Below are 27120 nucleotides of genomic sequence, written 5' to 3' on the forward strand. Positions count from 1 at the left end.
TACCTGGCGACGGAAACATCACTGGTCTGATACAGTCCGGCTTCGGCATACCAAGAAGTCGTACTACGTTCCTTATTTTTCAGTTCGTTCTCGAGCGACGCCTGTTTGAGACTGTCCGCCTTAAAAAGCCCACATTCGGCGTACCACGAAGTGGCGCCCAATTTTCGATTCTTTAAAAACTTTCTGTCTCCAACGGCTGCACTCGAGGGCGGTGGTGGTGGTGGAATTGTGGGTCGACTAGCAGGGCTTCCACCGTTCACCGACTTTCGCCGATCGGCGTCGGGTGTTTTGTGGACGACGAGCTTCTGAGGAGAGGGCGTATCCTTTCCCACGGATGCTACGTTCAGATTCGAGGACGAGCTGTTGGGTTCGCTGCCGTTGAATATTCCCGAGTCGACATCCAGCGAGTCCGTCACATAGAATGTACTGCGGGAACCGTTGAATGAACTACCGATGTTGAGACTAGAGTCCGATTGGAGGCTCTTGCGGAGCTTGGAGCGGAGCGACTTTCCGGTTTTGGACTTTTTGCGGAAAGTCGAGACGTTGCTGGAATCGCTGTTGCTGATACTGACCAGAATGGACCGGTCCGCTTGTTCCGAAGCGGGACTAGATGCGAGGGCGGATCCATTTGGCGAAACCGACGTTGGGGTGACCGGCTGGTGGAAATCGGTATTTTCGTAATCGTCAGCCAAAGGTTTGCTGGATGAACCGAGCTGAAGCGGGAGTTTGAAGGACTTGGACTTGGACTGTTTGGGAGTCTTGGGAAGCGGAGTGTTTTCATAGTTGGTGGTACTGTTGTCGTCCGGCCCGGCAGGGAAGGTCAGATTTTCAGCGGTGAAGATCTTTGGCGACTTGGAAGAGCTGGTTTTCTTTTTGGAAAGCTTGTTGAATCCTTTGGCGAGCTCTGACTTGGAGAGGGTTCCAATGTTGCGGATTTTCTGCATCAAGGCGTACATCTGGTTATTTGAGGGCGGGGGATCCGGGAGCTGTTTGGCGCTGTTAATATCATTTGGGTGTAAGTAGGTGTCGTTTCGGCGATCTTCATCACTTTCATCGCTGTCGAACGAATCGGAATCGATGCCATCAGCGGTGTAAGGTTCATCGACAAGTGTGGACTGTGATCGTTGGGAATTGAAAAAGTTAGCTTGAGAACTGCTGGTTGTGCTGCTGACTGCGGTGATGGTAGAAGAATCACTTAAGGAGGATTGAGGCAGTGGTGGTGGAGGTATTCGCCGATTGGGGACGATTGAGCCAGAGCCCATTGAAGGTGCGCGTATACGCGAATGCCCGTGCGACTCTAACGATTCATAGACATGATCTGAGTCATCTGAAAAGAGAGTAAAATAAGATCATTATTGAATATGTTGATAAGAGTTGAGCGGTCTTGGAATAAAGTGAAAATCTGATAAGGAAACTGCAGCCTGGTGAAAATAAAATCGTTAGCAGAGCTTCATTTTAATCATTAGTTATTGAACAGCCGAGCAAAGATGACTCTAAAGTGGCTGATACTATTTCTGTGCCTGTGAGTGACTCTGTTGTGCTAGGAATGACTATCTTTTAATACCATCTCTTTTGAAATAGATTCGTGAAGTTTTCCTCGGGGGAGCCGAAAGAATTAAGGTGCAAACTTGAACGATCGAAGATTTGTCTCTTGGAAAATCTAAGCTGGACCGGTCCTCTAGGACCAAAACTGCCCAATTTATCGTCGAAGCATACGCTGATTGTTAATTCTGGAAGTGTGAGCAATTTTTCCGAAGTTCTTGTTAATCAATTGGGAAATATAATTAAGCTGCAACTTGGGCAACTGGACATACGTACGATTTATATTTCTCCCAAATGGGTGTCGTTGAAGGCAGAGTCAAATCAAATATTCGAGTTGATGATAGAAGATCTCCCTCGGCCAGTCGATGGAGACGATTATTCAAAGAGTTTCGAAAACATAAGTTCTTCCGAGCCTGAACAGGAGGAGTTTAGGATCAATACAGAAGTTTCAGTGGCAGATGAACCAGTTTCTAGGCCCATCAATAATCTACGGCTTTTGAACCTTAAGAATAACAAATTAAAATCAATAAACAAACTTAAGTTTTTGTACCAATTGGAGGAGCTTATTTTGGACGGCAACCAGATTGAGTATTTTGAAATGGACACGTTTGGTAACATGCAAATGTTGAAGAAAGTTTCACTTAAAAAGAATAAAATAAACCAAATCACAACTGAGAAACAAATATATCTACCAGCATTGGAACACTTGTCGTTAGCTTACAATGAGTTGAAAAAATTGGATGTGGAAAAATGGACTATGCTGCAACTGGCTAACCTGGACTTGAGTCATAACCATCTGAACCAAATGGACGTGAAAACTCTTGATCAATTCGTAAGTTTGGAGAAACTGGCTATGGACAAGAACTCATGGCATTGCACATGGCTGGATAGTGCCGTAAAAAACATCGAACGGAACAATGTGCAGCTGGAGTACTACAACGAGCCATGCCCGGATAAACAGTCCAAACTGAAAGGCCTATGTTGTAGTTACGCACAACCAGTCGAAGATGAATCGCTCAGTGCCCTCGACAGAATCAAACGTATTGAGGATGCACACAGCAATCTGAAGACTGATCTGAACGAGAAGGTGAATACATTCCAAAACACATGGACCGAAAATTGGAAGGCTTTACATCAGCAGGCTGAGGAAAAACTGAAACCCTACAAGGAACTGGAATCCAGAATGCAGAAAGATGACAACAATAAAGCCAAGCAGGCTGGCGAGAACCTTGAGAGATTGATCAATGATTGTAAACGTTTGATCGATGAACTCCAAACAATCAATCAAAAGAATAAGGAATATAGCCAGAGGTTCACCAATTTATTCTATACAACACTTGCAGAGAAAAATAAACTTATTCAGGAGATGTCCACGGCAGCGAAACTGCAGGAGGAGATGAAAAAGTATGAAGTCAGCTTCAATGCGAATAACTGAATAAAAAGATATGCAGTTTATTGCTTCATTCTATGAAAGTTGCATAAACATGGATTGGTCAAAACAATAAAACAATATGAAATAAATACTTTGGGATTAAAACGGGTGTCTTCACGGGTTTTCCATAAAACCAAATTTTCGTCAAAAACGTCAAAAACTCCTCGAAAAAGGTGAAGTAAAATTTAAAAAAATTCTCGCAAAAATAATAATAAATTTCCGCAAATATTTCCTCGCAGAATTTAAAATAAAGTTTCACTTTGAATACAAACAGGGGCAGCGCAGAAAAATCAAAAATTTCTGTGACGCAAATTTAGAAAACCTTTTTTTTAACATTTCATTTATTTGCTCAGTCGTGTGTGTGACCCTTTGCTGAGCCGCAATTCTTAATCAGGATGTTTTACAGTTGATAGTATCTTACCATTTGCAGTTACTAAGGGGAGGGCATTGATTTGGTGATATGTCAACCTTTCTTTCATTAGTAATACAAATACATTTGTTGGTAATGACATAAATCGTTTTTCCTGTGTGCAAGTCCGCACATGTTTGGGTGAAAGACTTGAGCAAGTATTTGCCGATATCACCATTGGGTGTCGTCGTCGCCTGATCGTAGTCACAATGTGGAACTGTTTGACGAACATGTAGCCTCCGTTCGTGAACTGTGCAACAATGCTTCCTCCGATGACCATGTGTTGATTTGCGGGGATTACAACCAGCCCCGTCTACAGTGGATTCCGAATGCTGATGATAACGTGCTGATAGTTGATACTTTGTCTGTTCCTGCATCAAGTGGTGCACTACTTGAGTGCTTGGTGGAATTGACTTCATTTATATGACGCAGATTAATTTTCATCGTAATCGATCGACCGTACACTGGACTGTGTGGTCCTAAATGGCCGGAACGAAATGATGACAGCGACTCTCCTTGGATGCGTGTGCACGTCGCGGAGATCTAACTGGCAGGGGGCAGAATCATGGCTTGCTGCTCGCCGATCGACACACTGAGGTGTGAATCTATAAACCTGAGATGAGATAAGACAACTCAGAGCTGAATGCCCTCGCACAACTTCTCCACGATTCACACGACGGGCACTTCCAGTGTGACCATCTTGTTTTAACTAACTGAAAATTATCGAGGCGAACACATTTGAACCAATAGTTATCGAATGTTGAGCTCTTGATATGCATTCCCTGATTGCAATTCTGTTTATGATGAACACAATTTTATTTCATTCCATTTCGCGTTTAAATTAGCAATACACAAGTTAATTCGTGTTTACTTGCATCTTTCGAAATTGAAGTTGAAAAATCCCCGACTACTAGCAACACCGCGAAAGTAATAACAAAGTACCCGACTACAAAATAAAGCAACGCTGCGCTTGCTTGCGTCTGTCAAATCGCCCAATTAAAATTGGACTTTTCTGACAGGTAATTGGTTGCAAAAAGGAACAGTGAGATGTCTTATCTCACCTCAGCTATAAACATAGGCTGAAGCCATTTTACTCAAACCCCACATTCCCCTTCTTCTCTCATTAAAAACGCAAAAAATCTCCTAGTGCAATGCTTGTTTTTCTCCTGGGTTATTTAAATGAGACGAAGGTGAACATCGGTTGCATTTGAGCAACCGGTTATATCCATTGAAAACTGCACATCAAAATAAACTTGTCTCAACATCATGGTTTCAATACCAGAACAATGATTCAGAACATGGGCTCCCAAACTGGGGGTCACAAAATATAAATATGATTTATACTTTCTTTCCTATTCAGTGAGACAAAGCTACGTACAACTTGATGTACTTGATGTACTTTATAATTTGGATCTAAGTAATGAATGGATGATTAGAGAACAACGAATTTACGAAGCCAATGTCCAATCCAAATCCAAATCCAATCCAAATCCAATCCATATCCAATCCAAATCCAATCCAAATCAATCCAAATCCAATCCAAATCAATCCAAATCAACCCGAATCCAATCCAAATCAATTCAAATCAATCCAAATCAATCCAAATCAATCAAATCAATCCAAATCCAATCCAAATCAATCAAATCAATCCAAATCCAATCCAAATCAATCCAAATCCAATCCAAATCAATCCAAATCAATCAAATCAATCCAAATCCAATCAAATCAATCCAAATCAATCCAATCCAATCCAAATCAGTCCAATCAAATCAGTCAATCAGTCAAATCAGTCCAAATCAATCCAAATCCAGTCCAAATCAATCCAAATCCAATCCCAAATCAATCCAAATCAGTCCAGGTCAGTCCAAATCCAGTCAGATCAGTCCAGTCAGTCAGATCCAGTCCAGATCCAGTCAAGTCAGTCCAGGTCAGTCCAGATCCAGTCCAGATCCAGTCCAAGTCAGTCCAGATCAGTCAGATCCAGTCAGATCCAGTCCAGATCCAGTCCAGATCAGTCCAGATCCAGTCAGTCAGTCAAGGTCAGTCAATCCAGATCCAGTCCAGTCAGTCAGATCCAGTCAGATCCAGTCAGGTCCAGTCAGGTCAGTCCAGATCAGTCCAGATCCAGTCCAAGATCCAGTCCAGGTCAGTCCAAGTCCAGTCCAGATCCAGTCCAGGTCAGTCAGGTCAGATCCAGGTCAAGTCAGTCCAGTCAGTCGATCGGTCAGTCAGGTCCAGTCAGATCCAGTCAGATCCAGTCCAGATCCAGTCAGGTCAGTCAGATCCAGTCCAGTCAGTCCAGATCAGTCAGATCCAGTCAGATCCAGTCAATCCAGATCAGTCAAGTCAGTCCAGATCCAGTCCAGGTCAGTCAGGTCAGTCCAGTCCAGATCCAGTCAGATCGGTCCAAGTCCAGTCCAGGTCAGTCCAAGGATCCAGTCAGGTCAGTCCAAGTCCAGTCCAGATCAGTCCAGATCCAGTCCAGATCAGTCGGTCAGTCAGTCCAGTCAGATCCAGTCCAGGTCAGTCAAATCCAGTCCAGATCCAGTCCAGATCAGTCCAGATCCAGTCAGATCCAGTCCAGATCAGTCAGGTCAGTCCAGGTCAGTCCAGTCCAGTCCAGGTCAGATCAGGTCAGTCAGATCCAGTCAGGTCAGTCAGGTCAGTCCAGATCAGTCAAGTCAGTCAGATCCAGTCCAGATCAGTCCAAATTCCAGTCCAGAGTCAAGTCCAGATCCCAGTCCAGGTCCAGTCCAGGTCAGTCAGATCCGGTCAGGTCAGTCAGATCCAGTCCAGGTCAGTCAGTCCAGTCCAGGTCAGTCCAGGTCAGTCCAGTCCAGTCCAGTCCAGATCCAGTCAGATCCAGTCCAGATCAGTCCAGATCCAGTCAGATCGGTCCAGATCCAGTCCAGGTCAGGTCAGGTCGAGTCCAGGTCAGTCCAGGTCAGTCCAGATCAGTCCAAGTCAGTCAGTCAGTCAGTCAAGTCCAGTCGGTCAGGTCAGTCCAGATCAGTCCAGGTCGGTCAGGTCAGTCCAGATCCAGTCAGGTCAGTCCAGATCCAGTCCAGATCCAGTCCAGATCCAGTCCAAATCAGTCAAGTCAGTCCAGTCAAGTCAGTCCAGATCCAGTCCAAGTCAGTCCAGGTCAGATCCAGTCAGGTCGGTCAGTCCAGATCAAGTCAGTCCAGTCCAGTCAAATCCGGTCAGGTCAGTCCAGGTCGGTCATCCAGTCCAGTCGGTCAGGTCCAGTCAAAGTCAGTCAGATCAGTCCAGATCCAGTCCAGATCCAGTCCAGATCAGTCCAGATCCAGTCCAGGTCAGTCAGGTCAGTCAGATCCAGTCCAGGTCAGTCAGGTCAGTCAAGTCAGTCCAGATCCAGTCCAGGTCCAGTCCAGGTCAGTCAGGTCAGTCCAGATCCAGTCCAGATCCAGTCAGGTCGGTCCAGATCCAGTCCAAGATCCAGTCAGATCCAGTCCAGGTCAGTCCAGATCAGTCCAGGTCCAGTCCAGGTCAGTCAGGTCAGTCCAGATCCAGTCAGGATCCAGTCCAGATCCAGTCCAGATCCGGTCAGTCAGTCCAGTCAATCCGATCCAGTCCAAGTCAGTCCAGGATCGGTCCAGATCCAGTCAGATCCAGTCAGTCAGTCCAGTCAGTCAGTCCAAGTCAGTCCAGATCCAGTCAGGTCGGTCCAGGTCAGATCCAGTCAGGTCAGGTCCAGATCAGTCAAGTCAGTCCAGTCCAGTCCAGATCCAGTCAGATCAGTCCAGATCCAGTCAGATCGGTCCAGATCGGTCAGGTCAGATCAAGTCAGTCCAGATCAGTCCAGATCCAGTCCAGATCAGTCGGTCAGTCAGATCAGTCCAGATCCAGTCAGATCCAGTCCAGGTCAGTCAGATCCAGTCAGGTCAGTCAGATCCAGTCCAGATCGAGTCCAGATCCAGTCGGTCCAGTCCAGGTCAGTCAGATCGATCCAGATCCAGTCCAGATCCAGATCCAGGTCAGGTCAATCCAGTCCAGGTCAGTCCAGATCCAGTCGAGTCAGTCCAGGTCAGTCAGAGTCAGTCCAGATCCAGTCCAGATCCAGTCCAAGATCCAGTCCAAGTCAGTCAGGTCAGTCCAGGTCAGTCCAGGTCAGTCCAGTCAGTCCAGATCCAGTCCAGGTCCAGTCAGATCGGTCAAGTCCAGATCAGTCAGGTCAGTCCAGTCAGTCCAGTCAGTCCAGAGTCAGTCCAGGTCAGATCCAGTCAGATCCAGTCAGGTCAGTCCAGGTCAGTCCAGATCCAGTCAGAGTCAGTCCAGTCAGTCCAGATCCAGTCCAGGTCAGTCCAGATCCAGTCCAGGTCAGTCCAGATCCAGTCCAAGGTCAGTCAGGTCAGTCCAGATCCAGTCCAGAGTCAGTCCAGATCAGGTCAGGTCGATCCAGATCCAGTCAAGTCAGTCAGATCCAGTCCAGATCAGTCCAGGTCAGTCCAGGTCAGTCGGTCAGTCCAGGTCAGATCAGTCCAGGATCAAGTCCAGATCCAGTCCAGGTCAATCAGTCAGATCCAGTCAGGTCAGTCAAGTCAAGTCCAGATCAGTCCAGTCAGTCAGATCCAGTCCAGGTCAGTCAGAGTCCAGTCCAGATCCAGTCCAGGTCAGTCAGGTCGATCCAGGATCCAGTCCAGAGTCAGTCCAGATCCAGTCCAAGATCCAGTCCAGGTCAGTCAGGTCAGTCCAGGTCAGTCCAGATCCAGTCAGGTCAGTCAGATCGGTCAGGTCAGTCCAGATCCAGTCCAGATCCAGTCCAGGTCAGTCAGGTCAGTCAGATCCAGTCAGAGTCCCAGTCCAGTCAAGTCCAGTCAGGATCCAGTCAGAGTCAGTCAGATCCAGTCCAGATCAGTCAGATCCAGTCCAGATCAGTCAGATCCAGTCCAGATCCAGTCCAGGTCCAGTCCAGTCAGTCCAGATCAGTCAAGTCCAAGTCAGTCCAGATCCAGTCCAGATCAGTCCAGATCAGTCAGATCCAGTCCAGATCCAGTCAGGTCAGTCCAGATCCAGTCCAGATCAGTCAGATCGGTCAGGTCAGTCAGATCCAGTCAGATCCAGTCCAGGTCGGTCAGATCCAGTCCAGGTCAGTCCAGATCCAGTCCAGATCAGTCAGGTCAGTCAGGTCCAGTCCAAGATCAGTCAGTCCAGGTCAGTCCAGGTCAGTCCAGATCCAGTCCAGATCCAGTCGAGTCAGTCCAGATCCAGTCAGTCAGTCCAAGTCAGTCCAGATCCAGTCAGGTCAGTCCAGGTCAGTCCAGATCCAGTCCAGATCCAGTCCAGATCAGTCCAGTCAGGTCAGTCCAGATCCAGTCCAGATCGGTCCAGATCCAGTCAGATCCAGTCCAGGTCAGTCCAAGATCCAGTCAAGTCAGTCAGATCCAGTCCAGATCCAGTCCAGATCCAGTCAGGTCAGTCCAGTCAGTCAGATCAGTCCAGGTCGATCCAGATCAGGTCAGTCCAGTCGATCCAGTCCAGTCCAGATCCAGTCCAGATCAGTCAAGTCAGTCCAGGTCAGTCAGATCAGTCAGATCCAGTCCAGATCAGTCCAGTCAGTCAGATCCAGTCAGTCCAGATCCAGTCAGATCCAGTCAGGTCAGTCCAGATCAGTCCAGAGTCAGTCAGATCCAGTCAGGTCAGTCAGGTCAGTCCAGATCCAAGTCAGTCAGGTCAGTCAGATCCAGTCCAGGTCAGTCAGATCAGTCCAGAGTCAGTCCAGATCCAGTCAGTCCAGTCAGGTCCAGTCAGGTCAGTCAGTCCAGATCCAGTCAGTCAGTCCAGATCCAGTCCAGGTCAGTCAGATCCAGTCAGGTCAGTCAGTCCAGTCAGTCAAGTCAGTCCAGATCCAGTCCAGATCAGTCCAGGTCAGTCCAGATCCAGTCCAGATCAGTCCAGGTCAGTCAGATCCAGTCCAGATCCAGTCCAGATCCAGTCAGATCAGTCCAGATCAGTCAGTCAGTCAGGTCAAGTCCAGGTCAGTCCAGGTCAGTCCAGATCCAGTCAGATCAGTCCAGGTCCAGTCCAGATCAGTCCAGGTCAGTCCAGATCCAGTCCAGATCGGTCAGGTCGGTCAAGTCAGTCGAGTCAGTCAAGTCCAGTCCAGGTCCAGTCAGATCAGTCCAGATCCAGTCAGTCCAGATCGGTCAGATCCAGTCCAGTCAGTCGATCCAGTCCAGGTCAGTCCAGATCCAGTCAGATCGGTCCAGGTCAGTCCAAGTCAGTCCAGTCCAGTCCAAGTCAGTCCAGGTCAGTCCAGATCCAAGTCCAGGTCCAGATCAGTCAGATCAGTCCAGATCCAGTCCAGATCCAGTCAGATCCAGTCCAGATCAGTCAGGTCCAGATCCAGTCAGATCAGTCCAGATCCAGTCAGATCCAGTCCAGATCGGTCCAGTCAGATCCAGTCCAGATCAGTCCAGATCCAGTCAGGTCGGTCCAGATCGGTCAGGTCAGTCCAGATCAGTCAGTCAGATCCAGTCCAGGTCGATCGGTCCAGTCCAGTCAGTCAGATCAGTCCAGGTCAGTCAGGATCAGTCCAGATCGGTCCAGTCAGTCAGTCCAAGGTCAGTCAGTCAGTCCAGATCCAGTCAGATCCAGTCCAGATCCAGTCCAGATCCAGTCCAGGTCAGTCCAGATCAGTCCAGTCAGTCCAGATCCAGTCAAGATCCAGTCCAGATCGGTCAGATCAGTCCAGATCCAGTCAGATCCAGTCAGGTCAGTCCAGATCCAGTCCAGGTCAGTCCAGGTCAGTCCAGATCCAGTCAGATCCAGTCCAGATCAGTCCAGGTCGGTCAGATCCAGTCCAGTCCAGTCCAAGTCCGATCCAGTCCAGGTCAGTCCAGATCAGTCCAGATCCAGTCCAGATCCAGTCCAGATCCAGTCCAGGTCAGTCAGGTCAGTCCAGGTCAGTCCAGATCCAGTCCAGGTCAGTCAGATCCAGTCCAGATCCAGTCCAGGTCAGTCAAGTCGGTCAGGTCCAGTCCAGGTCAGTCCAGATCCAGTCCAGATCGATCCAGATCCAGTCAAGATCCAGTCCAAGATCCAGTCAGGTCAGTCCAAGATCAGTCAGAGTCAGTCCAGATCCAGTCCAGATCAGTCCAGGTCAGTCAGGTCGATCCAGATCCAGTCAAGTCAGTCCAGATCAGTCCCAGATCAGTCCAGTCAGTCCCAGATCAGTCCAGGTCCAGTCCAGTCAGTCCAGGTCAGTCAAGATCCAGTCCAGGTCAGTCGGTCAGATCCAGTCAGATCCAGTCCAGATCCAGTCCAGGTCAGTCCAAGATCCAGTCCAGGTCAGTCCAGATCCAGTCAGGTCAGTCAGATCCAGTCAAGATCCAGTCCAGGTCAGTCCAGTCCAGATCAGTCCAGGTCCAGTCCAGGTCAGTCCAGGTCAGTCCAGGTCAGTCCAGATCCAGTCCAGGTCAGTCAGGTCAGATCAGATCAGGTCCAGTCCAGATCCAGTCAAGTCAGTCCAGATCCAGGTCAGATCCAGTCAGATCCAGTCCAGTCCAGTCAGGTCAGTCCAGGTCCAGATCCAGTCAGATCCAGTCCAGGTCAGTCCAGGTCCAGTCCAGGTCAGTCAGATCCAGTCAGGTCAGTCCAGTCGATCAGTCCAGTCAGATCCAGGTCCAAGGTCAGTCCAGGTCAGTCAGGTCAGTCAGGTCAGTCCAAGTCCAGTCAGGTCAGTCCAGGTCAGTCCAGGTCGGTCCAGATCCAGTCCAGTCAGGTCAGATCAGGTCAGTCAGATCCAGTCCAGGTCAGTCCAGGTCAGTCAGGTCAGTCCAGATCCAGTCCAGATCAGTCAGGTCAGTCCAGATCCAGATCAGTCAGATCAGTCCAGATCCGGTCAGATCCAGTCCAGTCAGTCAGATCAGTCCAGATCAGTCAGGTCAGTCCAGATCCAGTCAGTCAAGTCAGATCCAGTCCAGTCAATTCGATCAGTCAGATCAGTCCAGATCCAGTCCAGATCCAGTCAGGTCAGTCCAGGTCCAGTCCAGATCGGTCGATCCAGGTCAGTCGATCCAAATCCAGTCCAGGTCAGTCCAGGTCAGTCCAAGTCGATCAGTCCAGATCAGTCAGGTCAGTCAGATCGGTCGATCCAGTCAATCAAGTCAGATCCAGTCCAGGTCAGTCCAGATCCAGTCAAGTCCGATCAGTCAGTCCAGATCCAGTCTAGTCAGTCAGATCTAGTCCAGGTCAGTCCAGATCCAGTCAGTCCAGTCAGTCAGTCCAGATCAGTCAGATCCAGTCAGGTCGATCAGTCCAGTCCAGGTCAGTCCAGATCCAGTCCAGGTCAGTCAGATCCAGTCCAGATCAGTCCAGGTCAGTCCAAAGTCAGTCAGGTCCAGTCAGATCAGGTCAGGTCAGTCCAAATCAGTCCAGGTCCAGTCCAAGTCCAGTCCAGGTCAGTCCAAAGTCAGTCCAATCCAGTCCAGGTCGGTCCAGATCAATCCAAATCAATCCAATCCAAATCCAATCCAAATCCAATCCAAATCCAATCCAAATCCTATCCAAATCCAATCCAAATTCAACCCAAATCCAATCCAAATCCAAATCCAATCCAATCCAAATCCAAATCCAATCCAAACCAAATCCAATCAAAATCTTATCCAAATCCAATTCAAATTCAAAATTTTACAACGTTCTTATACAGAACTGTAACAAAATCTGGCATCCGTTAGTTGAGTGTATCTTTCTGGTTGATTATGCGACTTTTCTTCAGGCGATGCGGCGAAACTTTGAAATTTAAACACGATGAAGGATTTATTGATTTGCATGGGTTTGCAACGAGCGCGTGCGCTAATCATGGATGAGTTTCCAAAACAAGCCGCCATACAAAGTAGTTAAGTTTACAGAAAATTTTAAAACAACGCGATACTCTTCACGATAACCTTCAGTGCTTCTGTATCTGGCGGTGATCACTGGTAGCGAAATCATCCGTCAAGTCAGTCTCGTGTTGGACACACATAGTTTTAGAACCGTAAAAATGAAGTTCTTGGCAGTGATTTTCTTGTAAGTCTTTGAAGTCTTTGTAAGTCAGCGGAATAAGAATTTCTTAATATTTGAATTTTACAGGTTTATTCATGCTAGTTCACCTTCTCCATTGAACATATTCAATGATCACGGGTATGTATGCGACAACTCGCATGGTTCCTGTGTACTACATAATGTAGTGCTGGAGTCCGAATCGGACTTAGCAAATGTGAATTTCCCGAGTGTCGAAGGCCCACTAATAATTGCGTCAGGAAAAATTCCACACTTTACCAGGGTGTTGAGCGACGAGCTTCCGGACGTTGTAGATTTGACAATCAACCGCCTGCAAGTTGAAACCCTTTACGTGAAACCTGAAATGACGCACCTAGAAGCCGTCGGAAACAAAATCAATGCACTTCTAGTGGAAAACGACTCCCAAGCATACGAAATGCTTACATTAGATTTATCCAACAACATGCTGCAGGACGTTGCCATTCTGTCCAGGTTCGATAAACTCCGGCAGCTGACGTTAGATTGGAACAACCTCGGAGACGTATCAATGGATCTGTTTGGAGAGATGTTTGAACTGCGTAAACTTTCGCTGGCGAACACAAAGCTTCTCACGTTTGAAACCAACAAGCAAGTGCATCTCCCGAAGCTGCAATTGCTATCCCTGGCTGGAAATCATCTGATAGAGTTGAACGTTCTCATGTGGGACCTTCCTTCGCTAAGGCTGCTGGATCTATCCCGGAATAAATTATATATGTTGGATGGCACTTTGGACCATTTTAAAGCCCTCGACGAGGTGAACCTTTCCGGAAATAACTGGAAATGTGAGCCCTTGGGTCTAATGATATTCATGCATAAATTCAAAATAGACGCAGATGAAACTGAGCGGTGTCGACGGGAAGGTTTGACCGATGTCGAACGAATTTGCTGCACTCACGATGCTTCCAGTATTCTCGGGAACGTTGGATCAGATGATCTAGGTCTGTTCAATGATAAATGGGATGAATTAAGCAAATTGCGGGAGGCTTTCAACGATTTTAGAAAACTTACGGAAGAAAATTTGAAACGAATAGGGACCAACCACGACGAGCAATCGTTGGTGGAGCGCTTTGAAAAATTGGAGACAACGCATATGGATATTTTGTCAAAGCTTTACGATTTTGAAAAGTCTGATGCACTCAACGAAGTGAATGATCTTCGCTCCATTCTCATCGATCATAAAGATACGATTACTAGGATAGAAGACAAGCAATCTAAAGTGGAATCACAAATGGAAGACTTTGAAGAACGGATAAACGATATACAAAACAGTTTAAATGAAAAGTCCGAAGGAATAAAACAAATCTCGGAAGCAGTGCAGCGTTTGGAGGAAACCAAAACGGAACAACAGAGCTTTCTGGATGGAAAGACTACAGAACTACAAAATCTTGTTAAAATGCTACAATCGCAACAGCTCAAATACCATTTGTCGAGTGTTGATTTAAAGGGACAAATTGCGACCGAACGTGGACGAGTCACCGAAGTGAAGAATCAATTATCCGATTTAGCTAAGCAAAGCGATTCATTCTATAAGAAAATAGACCAAACCAACGAAAGAATTGATGTAGTGTGGAACATGATGGACACGATATCTTCAGCAGATGATGATTAAATATCAATATTCTAAATTCATGGCTTTTATTCACCGTAACACGATTACAATTCCTTCTGACACCATTCCTCTATCTTGTCGATCTTCCGCTTCAGGTCGTCGTACTTGTAAGTTTGCTTTCGATGTGCTTCCTCCAGTTGTTCCACTTTCTGCCGCTGGTCACCGAGTTGATCTTGCAGATCGTCAACAACTCCGGTCCGGCTGATGAGCAACATCATCGGATCGGGCTGACTCGCTTCTGCCACACAGCAAATGTCCCCGAAAAGTGTCCCCTCGCACGATCGATCTTTTTGGCTATGCCGGATCGCTCGCAGATCCATTCGTTCGATCATTTTGTGCAACCAAGCGCAGTTCCATTTGTTGGTATGGAGCTCAAAATCGGTTAGAGATGGAAACTCCTCCAGGAAGGTGAACAGAAACCCGAGCGCGTTGTCACTCAGGTCTAACTTTTGCAGGGCCGGCATACGCCACAGAGCCGTATCCAGATGGGCGAGAGAATTATGCTGAAGAAACATTGATTCCAAGCTTGGGAGACTGATCGACTTGACAGTATCGATCGCGACCAGTTTGTTACGATGTAGCGTCAAGATTTTGAGACTTTTCATTCTGGCAAACACATCAATTGTTAATACTTCGAGCAAGTTGTCGTTTAGGTAAAGTTGTTCCAATTCGGTTAGTGCTTTTAAGGCGCTCACATTAGTCAGGAGGTTTTGGTAGAGGTGTAAGCTTCTAAGGGGTAGCGCGTCAATGGCACTCAGATTTGAGATGTGATTATAGCTGGCGAAAAGCATTGTGACGCGTTCGCATCCTTTCAAATCCAACTGTTCGATCTTCAGATGGTGAATCATCAGATTTTCTACGTTTGGTAACCGTAAGAATTGACTCGCTCCAAATGTGGGGAAAGTGCTGTTCTGAATTAGTAGGAGCTTGTCCGGGGGAAACGTTGCTTGATTCATCGACTCAGCGGTGACGTTTTCAATTACGCAATAGCCTTTGTGGTAATCAGTGCAACTGTATTCGATGGCATCAGTCAAGATAATTGCAGCAGCAAAACTGAAAGTAACACTTGTATGTAGTTCGGAATGGAAATCTTATTTGACCTGTATTACGTACAGAAAAAGCTGACTGAACACAATTAACATTTTTATGGCTCCTGTGCTTTATTCAAAACTCCGACTAATGGACTATGCAAATGACTAATGAACCGATCCTTGTGCTCAGGTTCTTATCAATGTGAACTATCAAGCCGAAAGCATCACAACTATAAAAAGGCAGTTCAACCACATTGTGTGCAAAGTGACTGTGCATGAATAGTTTTCAATTGATAAGATTTTTCTGTACAGGATTATTTCTAATCTCAAAGGAAGCGCCCTTCCTTTCCTATTTCATTCAGAAAAGACAAGGGCTGAGAAGAAAGGTTGTTGCTAATTAGAATATAGCACGTACTCGAGGATGTACAATGTCCGAATATTAACCTTCAGGTTGTAACGTTTTACGTTTTTTACCGTTTTAAATTTACGTAAATTTACGTAAATTTCCGTAGCTTCAGACGTTTTTATCTTTTTAAGCAAAATCAAATGTAAATAAGTTTTCGAAAATAGTTTTTACGTGTCGTCTATTTTAGTTGAATTTAATATTTGTAGTTTTTGACGTTTTTATCTTTTTAAGTAAAATAATGTTCTAATTCAAATTAAATTCGATTCGTGTCAACGAGGAGGCAATTCGTCGACATGGTTTGTGTCTCGACTAAATGTTGTGATGTTTGAGTACTATGACGACAGCCATATTGAATATGGCAACGATACTTTGTAATGTTCTATGTAGTAAAGTTAGCTCGATGTTTCCGAAGGCGCGAACTCTATGTCGCCATTTGAAATTTAAATTGGCGCAATTGCTAAATAATGAGTTAATTGTTGTAGAAGGTTTCTTGTTCAAGAACAAACTCAAACTCGGTCATTTCGCTTCCATAACGGCTGGCATTTAGAAGTTTTGCGAGTTTTAAGAATTTGTATTACAGAGTTTGAGTAAAGTTCAGTTTGTCGAGGTATTTAAAGTGATTGGAGTGATCTTGTACGTGATTGTAATTAGATTTTTCGTTCGTTTTTTAGATTTAATTCTGTTGTCGGTGTAGCCGACTTTCGCAAATTCTATTTTAAAAGTGTAGTGTACTAAAAAGGTAAATTTGTTGTTGAACTACTCGTTATCTGTTAAATGTTAATTTATGTTTCGCGTTGGACTTCCAGCGCGTGGCGCTTTTGGTACGGGCTGGAATTTTCGAGGTCGACCCGGAGTCGGCGAAAGGGTTTGCGGCATTTCCGCCGTTTGATCGTTGAAGGAGTTTTGTGGAGTCCGTGCGCTCATCAAGGCCCGCCCTTCGGGGTAGCGAAACGAAGTGTGGTGAAGTTTCGTGAGTTAAGTGAAGCGTAAAGTGAACCGTCGATCGCCAATTAATCGACAGTTGTCCAAAACGTTCCAAACTCTACGGATCGTTCGAAGAGCTCGGCGCGTGGAACACGTCGCCAATTTCATACCACAGGGCCGGATTGGAACCGAAGTCAGGGGTTTATTTCATCACGGGAGGTCATAGCCGTAAAAATATACGTTGGCGCTAGTCCGAAGTGGAAGATCAACCCGCGGAGCGCGACATCCGTTGACGCAGCTCTCTCGAGAAAATCGGAGGCCTTCCGTCCAGCCGCCACCCACTTCGCAACTTTAATTCGGCCATACTAGCACGGGCTCATCAGCTGCGCGCCATCCTGCAGCTAGGCGATTCTTCTGTCGCCGCCATCGTCAAGGACAGCATCGCCGCCATCGCCACGAACAGGTTCGACGCCATCGTTCCGAACCGGTTCGCCGCCATCGCGCCGGCGAAACCCAGCAAGTCGACGAAGAAGAAAACCTGCGCAGGTATGTGACTAGTGTGTAGACATGGCCATGATCTAGATAAACGTTTCCATTTCCGTACCAACCCCAAATGTGTTCAACCCGAAACAAATAAATCCTACGAATGTTTGAGTAAGAAGATCGAGTAGTTCCGTTTTTAGTTCCCTTTAGTTGAAGCAACCGCTGAAAGATCGCTCCGTTTGCTTTCCGTTCCGTTCCGTCATCTACTTCGGTTCTTCACCTCGCATAATTTCTGTCAGGATTTGTTGGCGGGTTTGAAGAGTTTGAGAGTTTGAATAACGTGACTTGGGAGGTGTCCAAGTTGGGGAAAACACTTGGCGCAAAGCGTAATTTTAGGTTTCAGCCAGCGACCGTTCGAGTATCCCCTGAGGAGAGAAGTCGAGAAATAGTCGGGCAAAACAACTCGACCGGTGGTCTTCCGTATCCCGGAAGTGGCGCTTAAGCCACCGGTTATTAATAAACCTCGAGCTGAAGCTACGAACGGTTACAAGGTTCACCCGCATATTACTAAGAACATTGCTAAGCTTTTACTAAGAATTTTCATTTGTTTCTTAGATAATCATTTTGTGCCTCTTAAGCAAACATCTTAATTTTACAATAATTCACAATTTTATGCGCTTTTGTTTCCTAAAAAAAATCCGATTATTTTTTCTAGGATTGTTTTTTTTTGGAGTTTTCTCATAAATTCCAATGAATTTCTTCTACGTAAGTAATTTCATAACTTAATTATGAAACAGAAATAAGTAAAATGTATGCTTCTATAAACAGTTAACCACACTAAAGACACACCAAACGTGAGAGGGACAGTTTAAGCGAAATTTTGATAAACCATGGGCACCTGTTTTGATTATGCATTTCAACCTATTTTAAACAACTGTGCGAAAAAAATATGGTCCCCAATAGCATTTGAGCGAGGAAGAAGCGTTTTATTATAGGTCCTATTCCTGCATCGCAGCAGCCAATATGTAGGGACGTGTCCTGTATTATTGATCTTAGCAAAACTGTACATTGTTAGCTCTAGTCTTCTATCTTCTATATCTTCTTCTATATAATAAATATGAAATGGTCTGTGTTCGTATCCGCATAACTCGAAAACGGCTGGATAGATTTTCTTCATTAATTCAGCAATTATGTTCATTATCGTTTCCGACAATGCAAAAATTACGAGTAAGGTTGAGTAAATCGTGAAAAACTAAAATCAATAATCGTATGAAAATTTCGCATGAGCAGTTCCCAATGCACATTTTTGCCTACTAAGCAGTACAACGTCTGTCGGGTCTTCTAATAAACTATAAAAATAAGTTTGCATTTTCTTTGAGGCAACGGATGGGCCAATTTGCAAGATTTGTTTACTAATCACTACGTCCTGAGATATGCTGTGTTTATATAAAGGCGAAAAATTTTGAAGTTAAGAAACCTAAAAAATACACCGTTTTTATGAGCGCTCAAGAAAACTCATCAAATTCGAGCCGAAATCGATCTAGAGTGCGACGCTGCAATCAAATAAAGGATTGACAATTTGGTAAAAAAAAAACCTAGTGAGATCGGGCATATTCGAGGGCATATTTTATATCGGGGTTTCAATAATTACTTGAAAATGGAAATTAATGTTATCCGTCAAAAATAACATATTCAAAATAATTATAGTAGCATTTAAGGACACTTCTCACGGAGTCTAAATTCAAAAGCACTCGCGTTTTTAAAAGCACACGACTCGACACGGAAGTAACGCACAACTGTCATTTTTATTATTTCACGCATGCTGCGACTCCGAGAGCTGAAATGACAAAAATTACAGTTGGGAGCAGCTTCCGTATCGAGTGGTGTTGGTGTGTCCTTGAAAACGCGAGCACTTGTGGATTTGGACTCCATGAGTGTCCTTAAAAGAAGGAAATATTTACTTTTTCGCATCATTCCGGACAAATGGTTGCTTGAAGGCAGTCATTCACTCTTTCGTATTATTTCAGACAAGCGGGTTCTTTTAGAGAAGGTGACATTTACTCTTTCGCATTAGTTCGGGCAGATGAGTGCTTTAGAAGGAAACATTTACTGCGGGCTAGCGGGTGCTTTTAAAGAAGGTGTCATTTAGTCTTTCGCATTAGTTTGGGAAAATTCGTGCTTTAAAAGAAGGTGCCATTTGGTCTTTCTTATTTCGGGCAAATGCACGCCATAAAAAAGATGATGTCATTCACTCTTCCACCTTATTCCGGTCAGATGCGTGCTTAAAAGAAGGAAGCATCCATTCTTTGCATTATTCCGGACAAGCGGATTCTTTTCAAAGAAGGTGTCATTTACTCTTTCGCATTAGTTCAGGCAAGTGCATACTTTGAAAAAAAAAAAAAGAGTAATTTACTCTCTCGCCTTGTCCCGGGCAAGTGCGTGCGTATTACAGCGTATTATTTAGCGTATTACATAAATGAGATGAGTGTATCACTTCTACGTGAAGTTAAGCGATTTACAATAACAAGGAAGTGCTAATATCATCTTCCAAACTTAGACGTACATGTTCGTTATAGAATTAGAGGCTAAAGTCTAGATTGGGTAGTTCCGTTAGGATATGGCAGGCATGAAGAATATTCTATAGAAACACTCCGCTCCCTTTCAAATCCACTTCTATAGAATATTCTTTATACCTTTATACCTATCATGAACATGTACGTCTAGGTTTGGAAGATGATATTAGCATTTCCATATCATTATATTTGTTGCTGAAAATATATAAATAGTTTCATATACAGTAGATTTGTTACGGAAAAAGAAACAATTTCTGTGGCTATCATCGCGTTATGAAGTGAAAGGCATGAAGCCAAATTTGCTTTTAGAATGATTGTTAGTATATGCAAAAGGTATAATTGAATTTAATGCGTTATAAAATATATGATTTTCGGGGTAATGGCCTTTTAGGGTAGCGGGGTATTTGGGGATAGTGGCCATTCGGAGTAGTGGAATATTCGGGATAAAGACCTTTTGGGGAATTGGCGTTTGGGGTAGTGTCATAAAAACGAAGCGAATACATTCTGAAACCAAACAACCAAACTTTTATTCAAGCCTCTCTGTCGTAGCCTACGTATGCGCCATTTTCCAAAAATCATCGGACTCTTTAACATAAAAATGGAAAACAAGCACGTTGTAATTTGGCGCTTACATCACTTGCTCAGATTGCGGCAGCTCTGTAACTGATTCCTCCATTATCAATCATTCTCCTCCGCTGTCGGACATATTTTGGTCCTTCGTGCCAGATATTTATTTATTTATTTATTTATTTATTTATTTATTTATTTATTTATTTATTTATTTATTTATTTATTTATTTATTTATTTATTTATTTATTTATTTATTTATTTATTTATTTATTTATTTATTTATTTGTTACCACCGTCTCGAAAGTATTAAAAACTATTCTACATACTGCACCTTAACCTAGAGCCTTAATCCTATTTTTATACACGTTTTTTGACATATTAAAATCAAAAACATCACTAACACTGTTGAACAAACGAAGACATTGATCAAATGGGTTGTTGTAACCATACACGGTTCTGCGGCGTCTAAAGAATAATAGCTCTCGCTCTCGCAGTTGTCAAGAAGGAGCATAAATAGCTACGTTTTCCAATAATTCAATGCAGTCGAGATTTCCGCTCAACAAGTCATAGATGAAAACTCTTTGCATATTAGTCCGCCTTGCAGATAGCGTCTCCAATGAAATGAGTTTGCAGCGGGCCGTGTAGTCGGGCAAATTATCTGGGTTCGACCATGGTAGTTTACGAAGGGCGTATCGGATAAAGCTACGTTGCACTCTCTCAATCCGAATAATCTGCGTTGTGTGATATGGGGACCACACGCATGCTACATACTCCAAGATGCTGCGTACATATGAATAATACAGCGTTTTAACTGCGTAGATATCATTAAAGCTACTGGTAATGCGTCGAACAAACCCAAGAGCTGCGAAAGCTTTTGCGATAGTAGTGTTTACATGTGTATTAAACCGAAGCTTGCTCATTACCCCAAGGTCACGAATAGTCTCGACGCGTTCCAAGCTATCCAATCCGACCGAATATTAAAAATCAACGCTAGACTGTCGACGAGTAAATGTGATTGACTTACACATTTTGATGTTCAATTCCATACCGTTATCGATACACCACAACCTTAACTCCTCGATGTCAGCTTGCAGCGCGCAGCAGTCTAGGTGAGACTTTATGATTCGGAAAATTTTTAAGTCATCGGCGTGGCAACCTTCCAGCTTTTAGTCGAATACATAGATCGTTAATAAACAAAACAAAAATAAGTGGTCCTAAAATGAATTAGTGCCATTGTTGTTAACGAACGCCTTACTCCCATTCATATAGGAGTGCAACCACTCGGTTACCCAGTGTGGAAAACCCAAATGCTTGGGTTTTGCAACCGTCAGCTCATGCGGAACTTTATCGAAAGCTTTGGAGAAATCAAAGTATATAGCGTCCACTTGCTGTTTGCTCTCGATTTCCGATGTTAGAAAATTGGTGAACGCCATGAGATTCGTTGTTGTTGAGCGCTTCTTGACAAAACTATGATGAAACTCAGAAAACAACAGTAGCGCAGTATTGTAGAGAACCTTGTGAACAATTACTTCAAACACTTTAGCCAGGCTGCATAGTATGGAAACTCCGCGGTAGTTCTCAACAGCGTGGTTTGACCCGTTTTTGAAAATCGGACAGATGGAGGCGGTCTTCCACAGGTTCGGGAAAGTGTGATGACGGAGCAATTTGTAATGGGCTTCAATTGAACGAAGATTGTCACGGTTCTCAAGTGAACGCGCTCGAAAATAAAGAGCGAAGCAGAATGGATACGTTTGCGTGCGTTTTGACAGTTTTTCCATGGCAAAACTCTTAAAACGCACGCAAACGTATCCATTCTGCTCACCTCTTAACGTTTACGAGACTTGCGAAGGTGCTGCAACTCTGCAGACCACCACGGCTGCTTGAATGAGTTTCGTCTGCAACGCCTACGTGGAACATGTGCATCCAGAATGCCATACGAAACGTCGTAGAAAGTACAGACAGTGTCATCAGTGTCCTTGTTGCGGAACAGTCAATCGATGTTAGAAATGGCACTATTCAACTCTAGAAAGTTACAACGCTTAAAGTCTTGTCAATCCTATTCTGTGTCGAGCTGCATGTCCGTACTACCAAAGTCGATGCGAAGAGCGAACGGTTTATGGTGGCTTTCAATACGTAGAAGAGGTAACGGCGGCTCAATTAGCTCAACTTCGCTTGGTTCGTTAACGAAAGCTAGATCTAGTATGCGTCCGTTTGAATTAGATATGGCGTTAATTTGGTGGAATCCGGAAGCGATCATCGGTTCAACTAAACAAATTTCTTGTTCAGAGGAAGCATTTGATGGTAACAAACTGTTGACATCTTCATCCTCCTCCCAAATCAGCAATGATAGATCATAGTCACCCACAACGATGAGTGTGTCGGAGTCTGAAATCTGTTCTCGAAGTTGTTCAATTGCAGAGGAGTGTGCAAAGTACAATGCTGGTGGCGAGTTCGGTCGGAGATAAATGCCACATACGTATATCGCTGACTTCTGTAGACGAATCCGCACTGATGAGTGTTCGAGATTATCGCAGTTTACTAGTGCTACTGATGTGCAATTCAACGAAGCTTTCACCGCGATTAATACCCCACCACCACGTTGAAAGTTGCTTGTGGCAGCGCTTCTATCGCAACGAAATATGGAATAACTAGCGGCAAATTCCGAGCTAGAAATGTCAGATCGCAGCCATGTTTCCGTCAGTACGATTACATCATAGTCATAAGATGAAAGCTTCAAGAGTAATTCGTGCGTTTCAGTTCGTATGCCTCTTACGTTCTGGTAGTAGAGCGTCAAGTATTTAGGATGAGACTTAGAATCACTTGTAGCGCTATTTACAGAGAGGTGAGCATCTATGATAAGGTTTGCTGATGTAACTGGTGCTGCGATGGGTTCTTAGCTGCGACTGGTTCGATTTGTTGGCTGGAGTGCTGTTGCGATGAATTCGGAGCTGCTCCCGGATCGATTCGATGAGTCGGTCTCCAAAAATGCCGAACGTTGGCGTCATAGTCAACCAACTCCCTAAACTGTATCCCCTGAGGCCATGTAGCGGGGTCCATAGCCTTGGACTTGAGCTCCTTATGAGCTCCCACTTTGAAGGAGATAACATCGAACGCATTCTACCTCTAGGTACCAAAGATTTAACCGCCACGTCGTTTGTATGTAAGCAGTCCTTAACAAGATTTTCCACATCGGCTTCAGACACTCCAGGTGATATTTTAGTTAGATACACCCACAGCTTTTCATCGGTTCCAGCAGCTGTACCCGCTAATGCGCTGTTCGCAGACTGACCGGTCCTGCAAAAAAAAAAATCGTTGGTTGCGCCACTGATTCTGGAGCTTCGTCATCACGAATGCGTTTAGGGGTGGTACGATCCCTAAATTGGAAACGTCGCGGAATCGGAGAGAGCACGATATAAACGACTCACAAATAATCCGAATATTCCAAATCGACCCGTACGAAAATACCAAGATCTGTCATTTTCTAAAGGTATCTGCAGCAGCCAGCAGGTGTTCTTTATTCCCAAAATATGAGTGAAGGTGATTATGATCAAGCTTGGAATATTTAAACCGAAAGATTCGAAAGAGACCATTATTCGTGAACTGCATTCACTGAAAATAATACCAACAGAATCATTCAAAGAGCTTCGATGACTGATTTATGAAGTGTTATGTCATACAGAAGGTTTACGATATGTCAGGAAAGAATTTATAGGAATATCTGAACACATTATTGTTTATCATGTTGTAATGGCATTGGACAAAACTAAATGCAAGGTCTGGGAGTCACAGCAATAAAAGGGTGTGTTGCGAAAATACAATCAAACAATTGAATTTCACAAGTCACGCTGTAAAGTTTTGCAGGATTGGGAATTTTCATTGAGATCTTCGAATAGTCAAATTCACAAATTCAAACCAAACGTCAATTTGTTCAAACCTCAGAAAAGTTTGATAGCTGCAAGGGATTTAAGCATTAATATTACTTGTGATTTCTGTAATAGAAACCATCCAAACTACCAGTCCTCTGATTTCATAACATCTTCTGCCAAGGAGAAAATCGAAAAGGTTCGAGCAGCTCAAGTGTGGTTCAATTGTCTACGGAAAGAACACAGTTTAAGAAATTGCCCTTAAATTCGAATAGTCGAAAATGTAGTCAACGTCATCATACCATTTTACCATTTTTCACAGAAATGAGATTCCGAAGAAATGCCACCTGTTTCAACAACATGTTCTTGTAATTATGCTCAAACTACTAAAACAGTATTATTGAATATTGCATTTTTACCGTGCTTTATTAGATAGCGGCTCACAAGTAAACTTTATCAGCAATGAAATCGTAAATCGTCTTCGAATACACAAAAAACGGACCCATGTTTTAATCACTGATTGGCTTCATAATCACTTATACGAAAATATATATATTTTATATTTATATAATATATTTATAATCGAATGTTTAGTATCTGAGCATATAGCGGGAATAATTCCAACATCAAGATTCTGCAAAAGCAATTGGAATAGAACATTCAACTAGCAGATCCTGGATTTCATACCCCAGACAAAGTTGATATGCTAATCGGAGCAGAACTCATTTTCGACCTTTTGAAGTCCAACCATATAAAGTTTTCGACAAATCTGAAATTTAAATTGTCAATGTTCAGTCGAATATGAATAATGAATATGTACGAAGTGAGAGTGACAAAGAAGGCCGTGGGCTTCACCAAAAATATTCGATTATTTCACGCTCTTGTCAAAACGCACGCAAACGTATCAATTGTGTTTGATCTATTACTTCCGTATCGAGTGGGATGCTTTTGAAAACGTGAGTAAATTAGTTTTGGATTCCGGGAGGCTTGCCCTTAAAGGATCTCCTGAAGAATTTTCCGAATAAATAACTGAAAAAAGCTGATGAAATCCCAATTTGTAAAGGATTTCCGGAGGAACTTGTGGAGGAATCATCAAAGAAATTTGGAAAGGTATTTCCGGAAAATAATTTAGACTTTCCTAGAAATTCCTACAAAAAAGTTCTGATGGGTTTCTCCTTAATCAATTTCCAAAAGTATTCCTGAAGGATTTTCGAATGATTTTTCAAAATAATTCCTAAAAGAGTTTCCAAGGGAATTTCTAAAAGAATTCGTAAAGGATTTTCCGAATAGAATTTAAAAATTAAATCCTGAAGGAATTTCCGACATTCTCAAACTTGCATGAATTTCTTAGGATATTCCTCCAAGAATTTTCGGATTTTCTTGGGATTTCTTCTGAAACCCCCAGGAAATTACTTCGATTCCATTGAAAATTCTTTATAAAATTCAAAGAAGGAATTATAAGAATAAATCAAAAATTCTTTCGAAAATTCCTTTACGAATTCTTTAGGAATTCCTTCGGGCACTCTTCCGGATTTGTTTCAGCAACGTGTTCAGAAATCCCTTTAAACCTTCGGAGACTAATGCCGTCATGCCAACGGATTTTTTTCAGGAACCATTCCCGAACGATTTTATAAAGAAATTGACAAAGGAACTTTCTGAAGGAATTTCATAAATTTTATTTCTCTGTGCATTCCTTTAAGAATTCCTTGGGAATTTCATCCGAAGGATCTATCGGTTAGTTCTCCGAAAATCACTTCGGAGATAGATCCAGAAATTCTTTTGGAAATGCATCAAGATGTTTCTATAGGAAAATCTTCGAAAAATTCCTTAAGGAACTTCTTCGGAAATTCCTTCCAAAATTTATTTGAAAATTCCTTCGGAAATTCCATAACGATTTCTTAAATTCCATCGGTAATTTGGTCTGAATTCTTACAAAAAAATCTATGGAAAAACATACGTCAGGAAAACCTTCCAAAATTCGCTTGGAAGAATTCCTTCGAATTTTTTTTTATGATTTGTTTTTGATATAGAAATTGATGCATAAATTGGTGTCGGAATTTCTTTGAACTTTTTTTTTCCGAAATTGCTGCAGGAATTATTTCAGGAATCCTCTAAAGAAATTCTTCCAGTATTCCCAAAGAAATTTCTCCGGGAACTCTAGGAAGAAATTCTTTTTGGAGTTTCTACGAAATTTCTTCAGAACTTAATCAAGGAATCCTTTCGATTTTTTAGGAACTTTTTCCAACGTTCCTCAAGAAATTTAGTTAGAAATTCCTTGAGGCCTTCGGATATTTCTTTGAAATTTCTTCCGGTAATCACTTAGATATTCATTCAGGGATCATTCAAACATTACATTGAGAGTACTTTCGGAAACTTTATCTGGAAATACTTTGAAATATCCGAAAAATCCTTTTAGTATTTCGTTATTTATTCAGAATAGAATCTTCCAACAAAATATCCGGAATATTTCCTGCAGGAATTTCGGAAGACATTTCATATGGTTTTATTATAACAAATTTCGAAGGATTTCCTGGACGAAGTTTCTAAATTATTTCCAGAGAAAATTTACAAAGGTCTTTCCAGAGAGGATTGATATTTTGGAGGAAATTTTCTAAGGAATTTTCAAAGGAATTTCTAAAGTAATTTCTAAAGAAATTTCTAAATGAATTCGCAAAGGAATTTTTTTTCTGAAGAATCGACAAAATAATTTCTGTATTTATCTTCGAAGTAATTTCCGGAGGAATTCTTGTGGAAATTTAGGAATGTCGGAAATGCCTTGAGTGTGAATTCTGTTAGGAATTCGTTCGGAAACTCCTGTAGAAATTCCTGAAATTTTACCCTAGAGTTGTTAAAAGGATTCTGACAGGAAATTCCGGAAGAAATACTGAAGAAATTTCATGAATGAAGGAATGAAATTTCGAACTGAAAGGATTTGAAAAAAAAGTTTAAAATAATACCTCAATAAATTAGACGATTGCATTGTATCTTATAGACGATAAAAAGCAATACAAATTTAGTAATATTTGAAATAGCATGAAATTTAAATTAAATAGATTATCCCATCATTCGATCTTCTGAGAAAAGATACTAATGGTATCTTTTGATTGCAGTACTCAAATTAAATAATGAAAAAAAAAAATGTTACTTACGCCATTTTGAAAAGTTATCCGAGATATGCTGGGATATCGATCTTAGTTATCTATCTGCTCAGTAAACAAAGTGCAATGTTCGCCAT

The 27120-nt window shown here is 43.3% G+C and overlaps 4 protein-coding genes across 5 annotated transcripts in view; 2 read left to right on the plus strand and 2 right to left on the minus strand.

Annotated features, from left to right (window-relative positions):
- Window positions 1-27120, minus strand: part of LOC134218552 (uncharacterized) — a 508615-nt gene that overhangs the window by 13129 nt on the left and 468366 nt on the right. For both annotated transcript variants that reach the window (XM_062697689.1, XM_062697688.1), the window contains one exon: window positions 4-1327. In XM_062697689.1, coding sequence (XP_062553673.1) covers window positions 4-1327 — 1324 coding nt within the window. The remainder of the gene's footprint in view (window positions 1-3; window positions 1328-27120) is intronic.
- Window positions 1370-3489, plus strand: LOC134218554 (uncharacterized). The gene is made up of 2 exons (XM_062697692.1): window positions 1370-1522; window positions 1582-3489. Exons 1-2 carry the CDS (start codon window positions 1488-1490, stop codon window positions 2975-2977), a joined length of 1431 nt encoding a protein of 476 aa, XP_062553676.1. The 5' UTR covers window positions 1370-1487; the 3' UTR covers window positions 2978-3489.
- LOC134218550 (uncharacterized) lies at window positions 12282-14041 on the plus strand. The gene is made up of 2 exons (XM_062697686.1): window positions 12282-12413; window positions 12477-14041. The coding sequence occupies exons 1-2, from the start codon at window positions 12388-12390 to the stop codon at window positions 14032-14034; spliced, it is 1584 nt and encodes a 527-aa protein (XP_062553670.1). The 5' UTR covers window positions 12282-12387; the 3' UTR covers window positions 14035-14041.
- LOC134218551 (protein flightless-1-like) lies at window positions 14059-15287 on the minus strand. The gene is made up of 2 exons (XM_062697687.1): window positions 15148-15287; window positions 14059-15087 (listed from the first exon to the last, which is right to left on the minus strand). Exons 1-2 carry the CDS (start codon window positions 15174-15176, stop codon window positions 14079-14081), a joined length of 1038 nt encoding a protein of 345 aa, XP_062553671.1. The 5' UTR covers window positions 15177-15287; the 3' UTR covers window positions 14059-14078.

Source organism: Armigeres subalbatus, chromosome 2 (assembly GCF_024139115.2).
Source record: "Armigeres subalbatus isolate Guangzhou_Male chromosome 2, GZ_Asu_2, whole genome shotgun sequence".
Lineage (NCBI taxonomy): Eukaryota > Metazoa > Arthropoda > Insecta > Diptera > Culicidae > Armigeres > Armigeres subalbatus.

Coding starts and splice junctions, on each gene's coding strand:
- LOC134218554 (XM_062697692.1), top strand. CDS start 1,488: ATGACTCTAAAGTGGCTGATACTATTTCTGTGCCT. Junction 1,523..1,581: donor CTGATACTATTTCTGTGCCT/GTGAGTGACTCT, acceptor CTTTTGAAATAG/ATTCGTGAAGTTTTCCTCGG.
- LOC134218550 (XM_062697686.1), top strand. CDS start 12,388: ATGAAGTTCTTGGCAGTGATTTTCTT. Junction 12,414..12,476: donor TTCTTGGCAGTGATTTTCTT/GTAAGTCTTTGA, acceptor TGAATTTTACAG/GTTTATTCATGCTAGTTCAC.
- LOC134218551 (XM_062697687.1), bottom strand. CDS start 15,176: ATGTTAATTGTGTTCAGTCAGCTTTTTCT. Junction 15,088..15,147: donor GTGTTCAGTCAGCTTTTTCT/GTACGTAATACA, acceptor TGTTACTTTCAG/TTTTGCTGCTGCAATTATCT.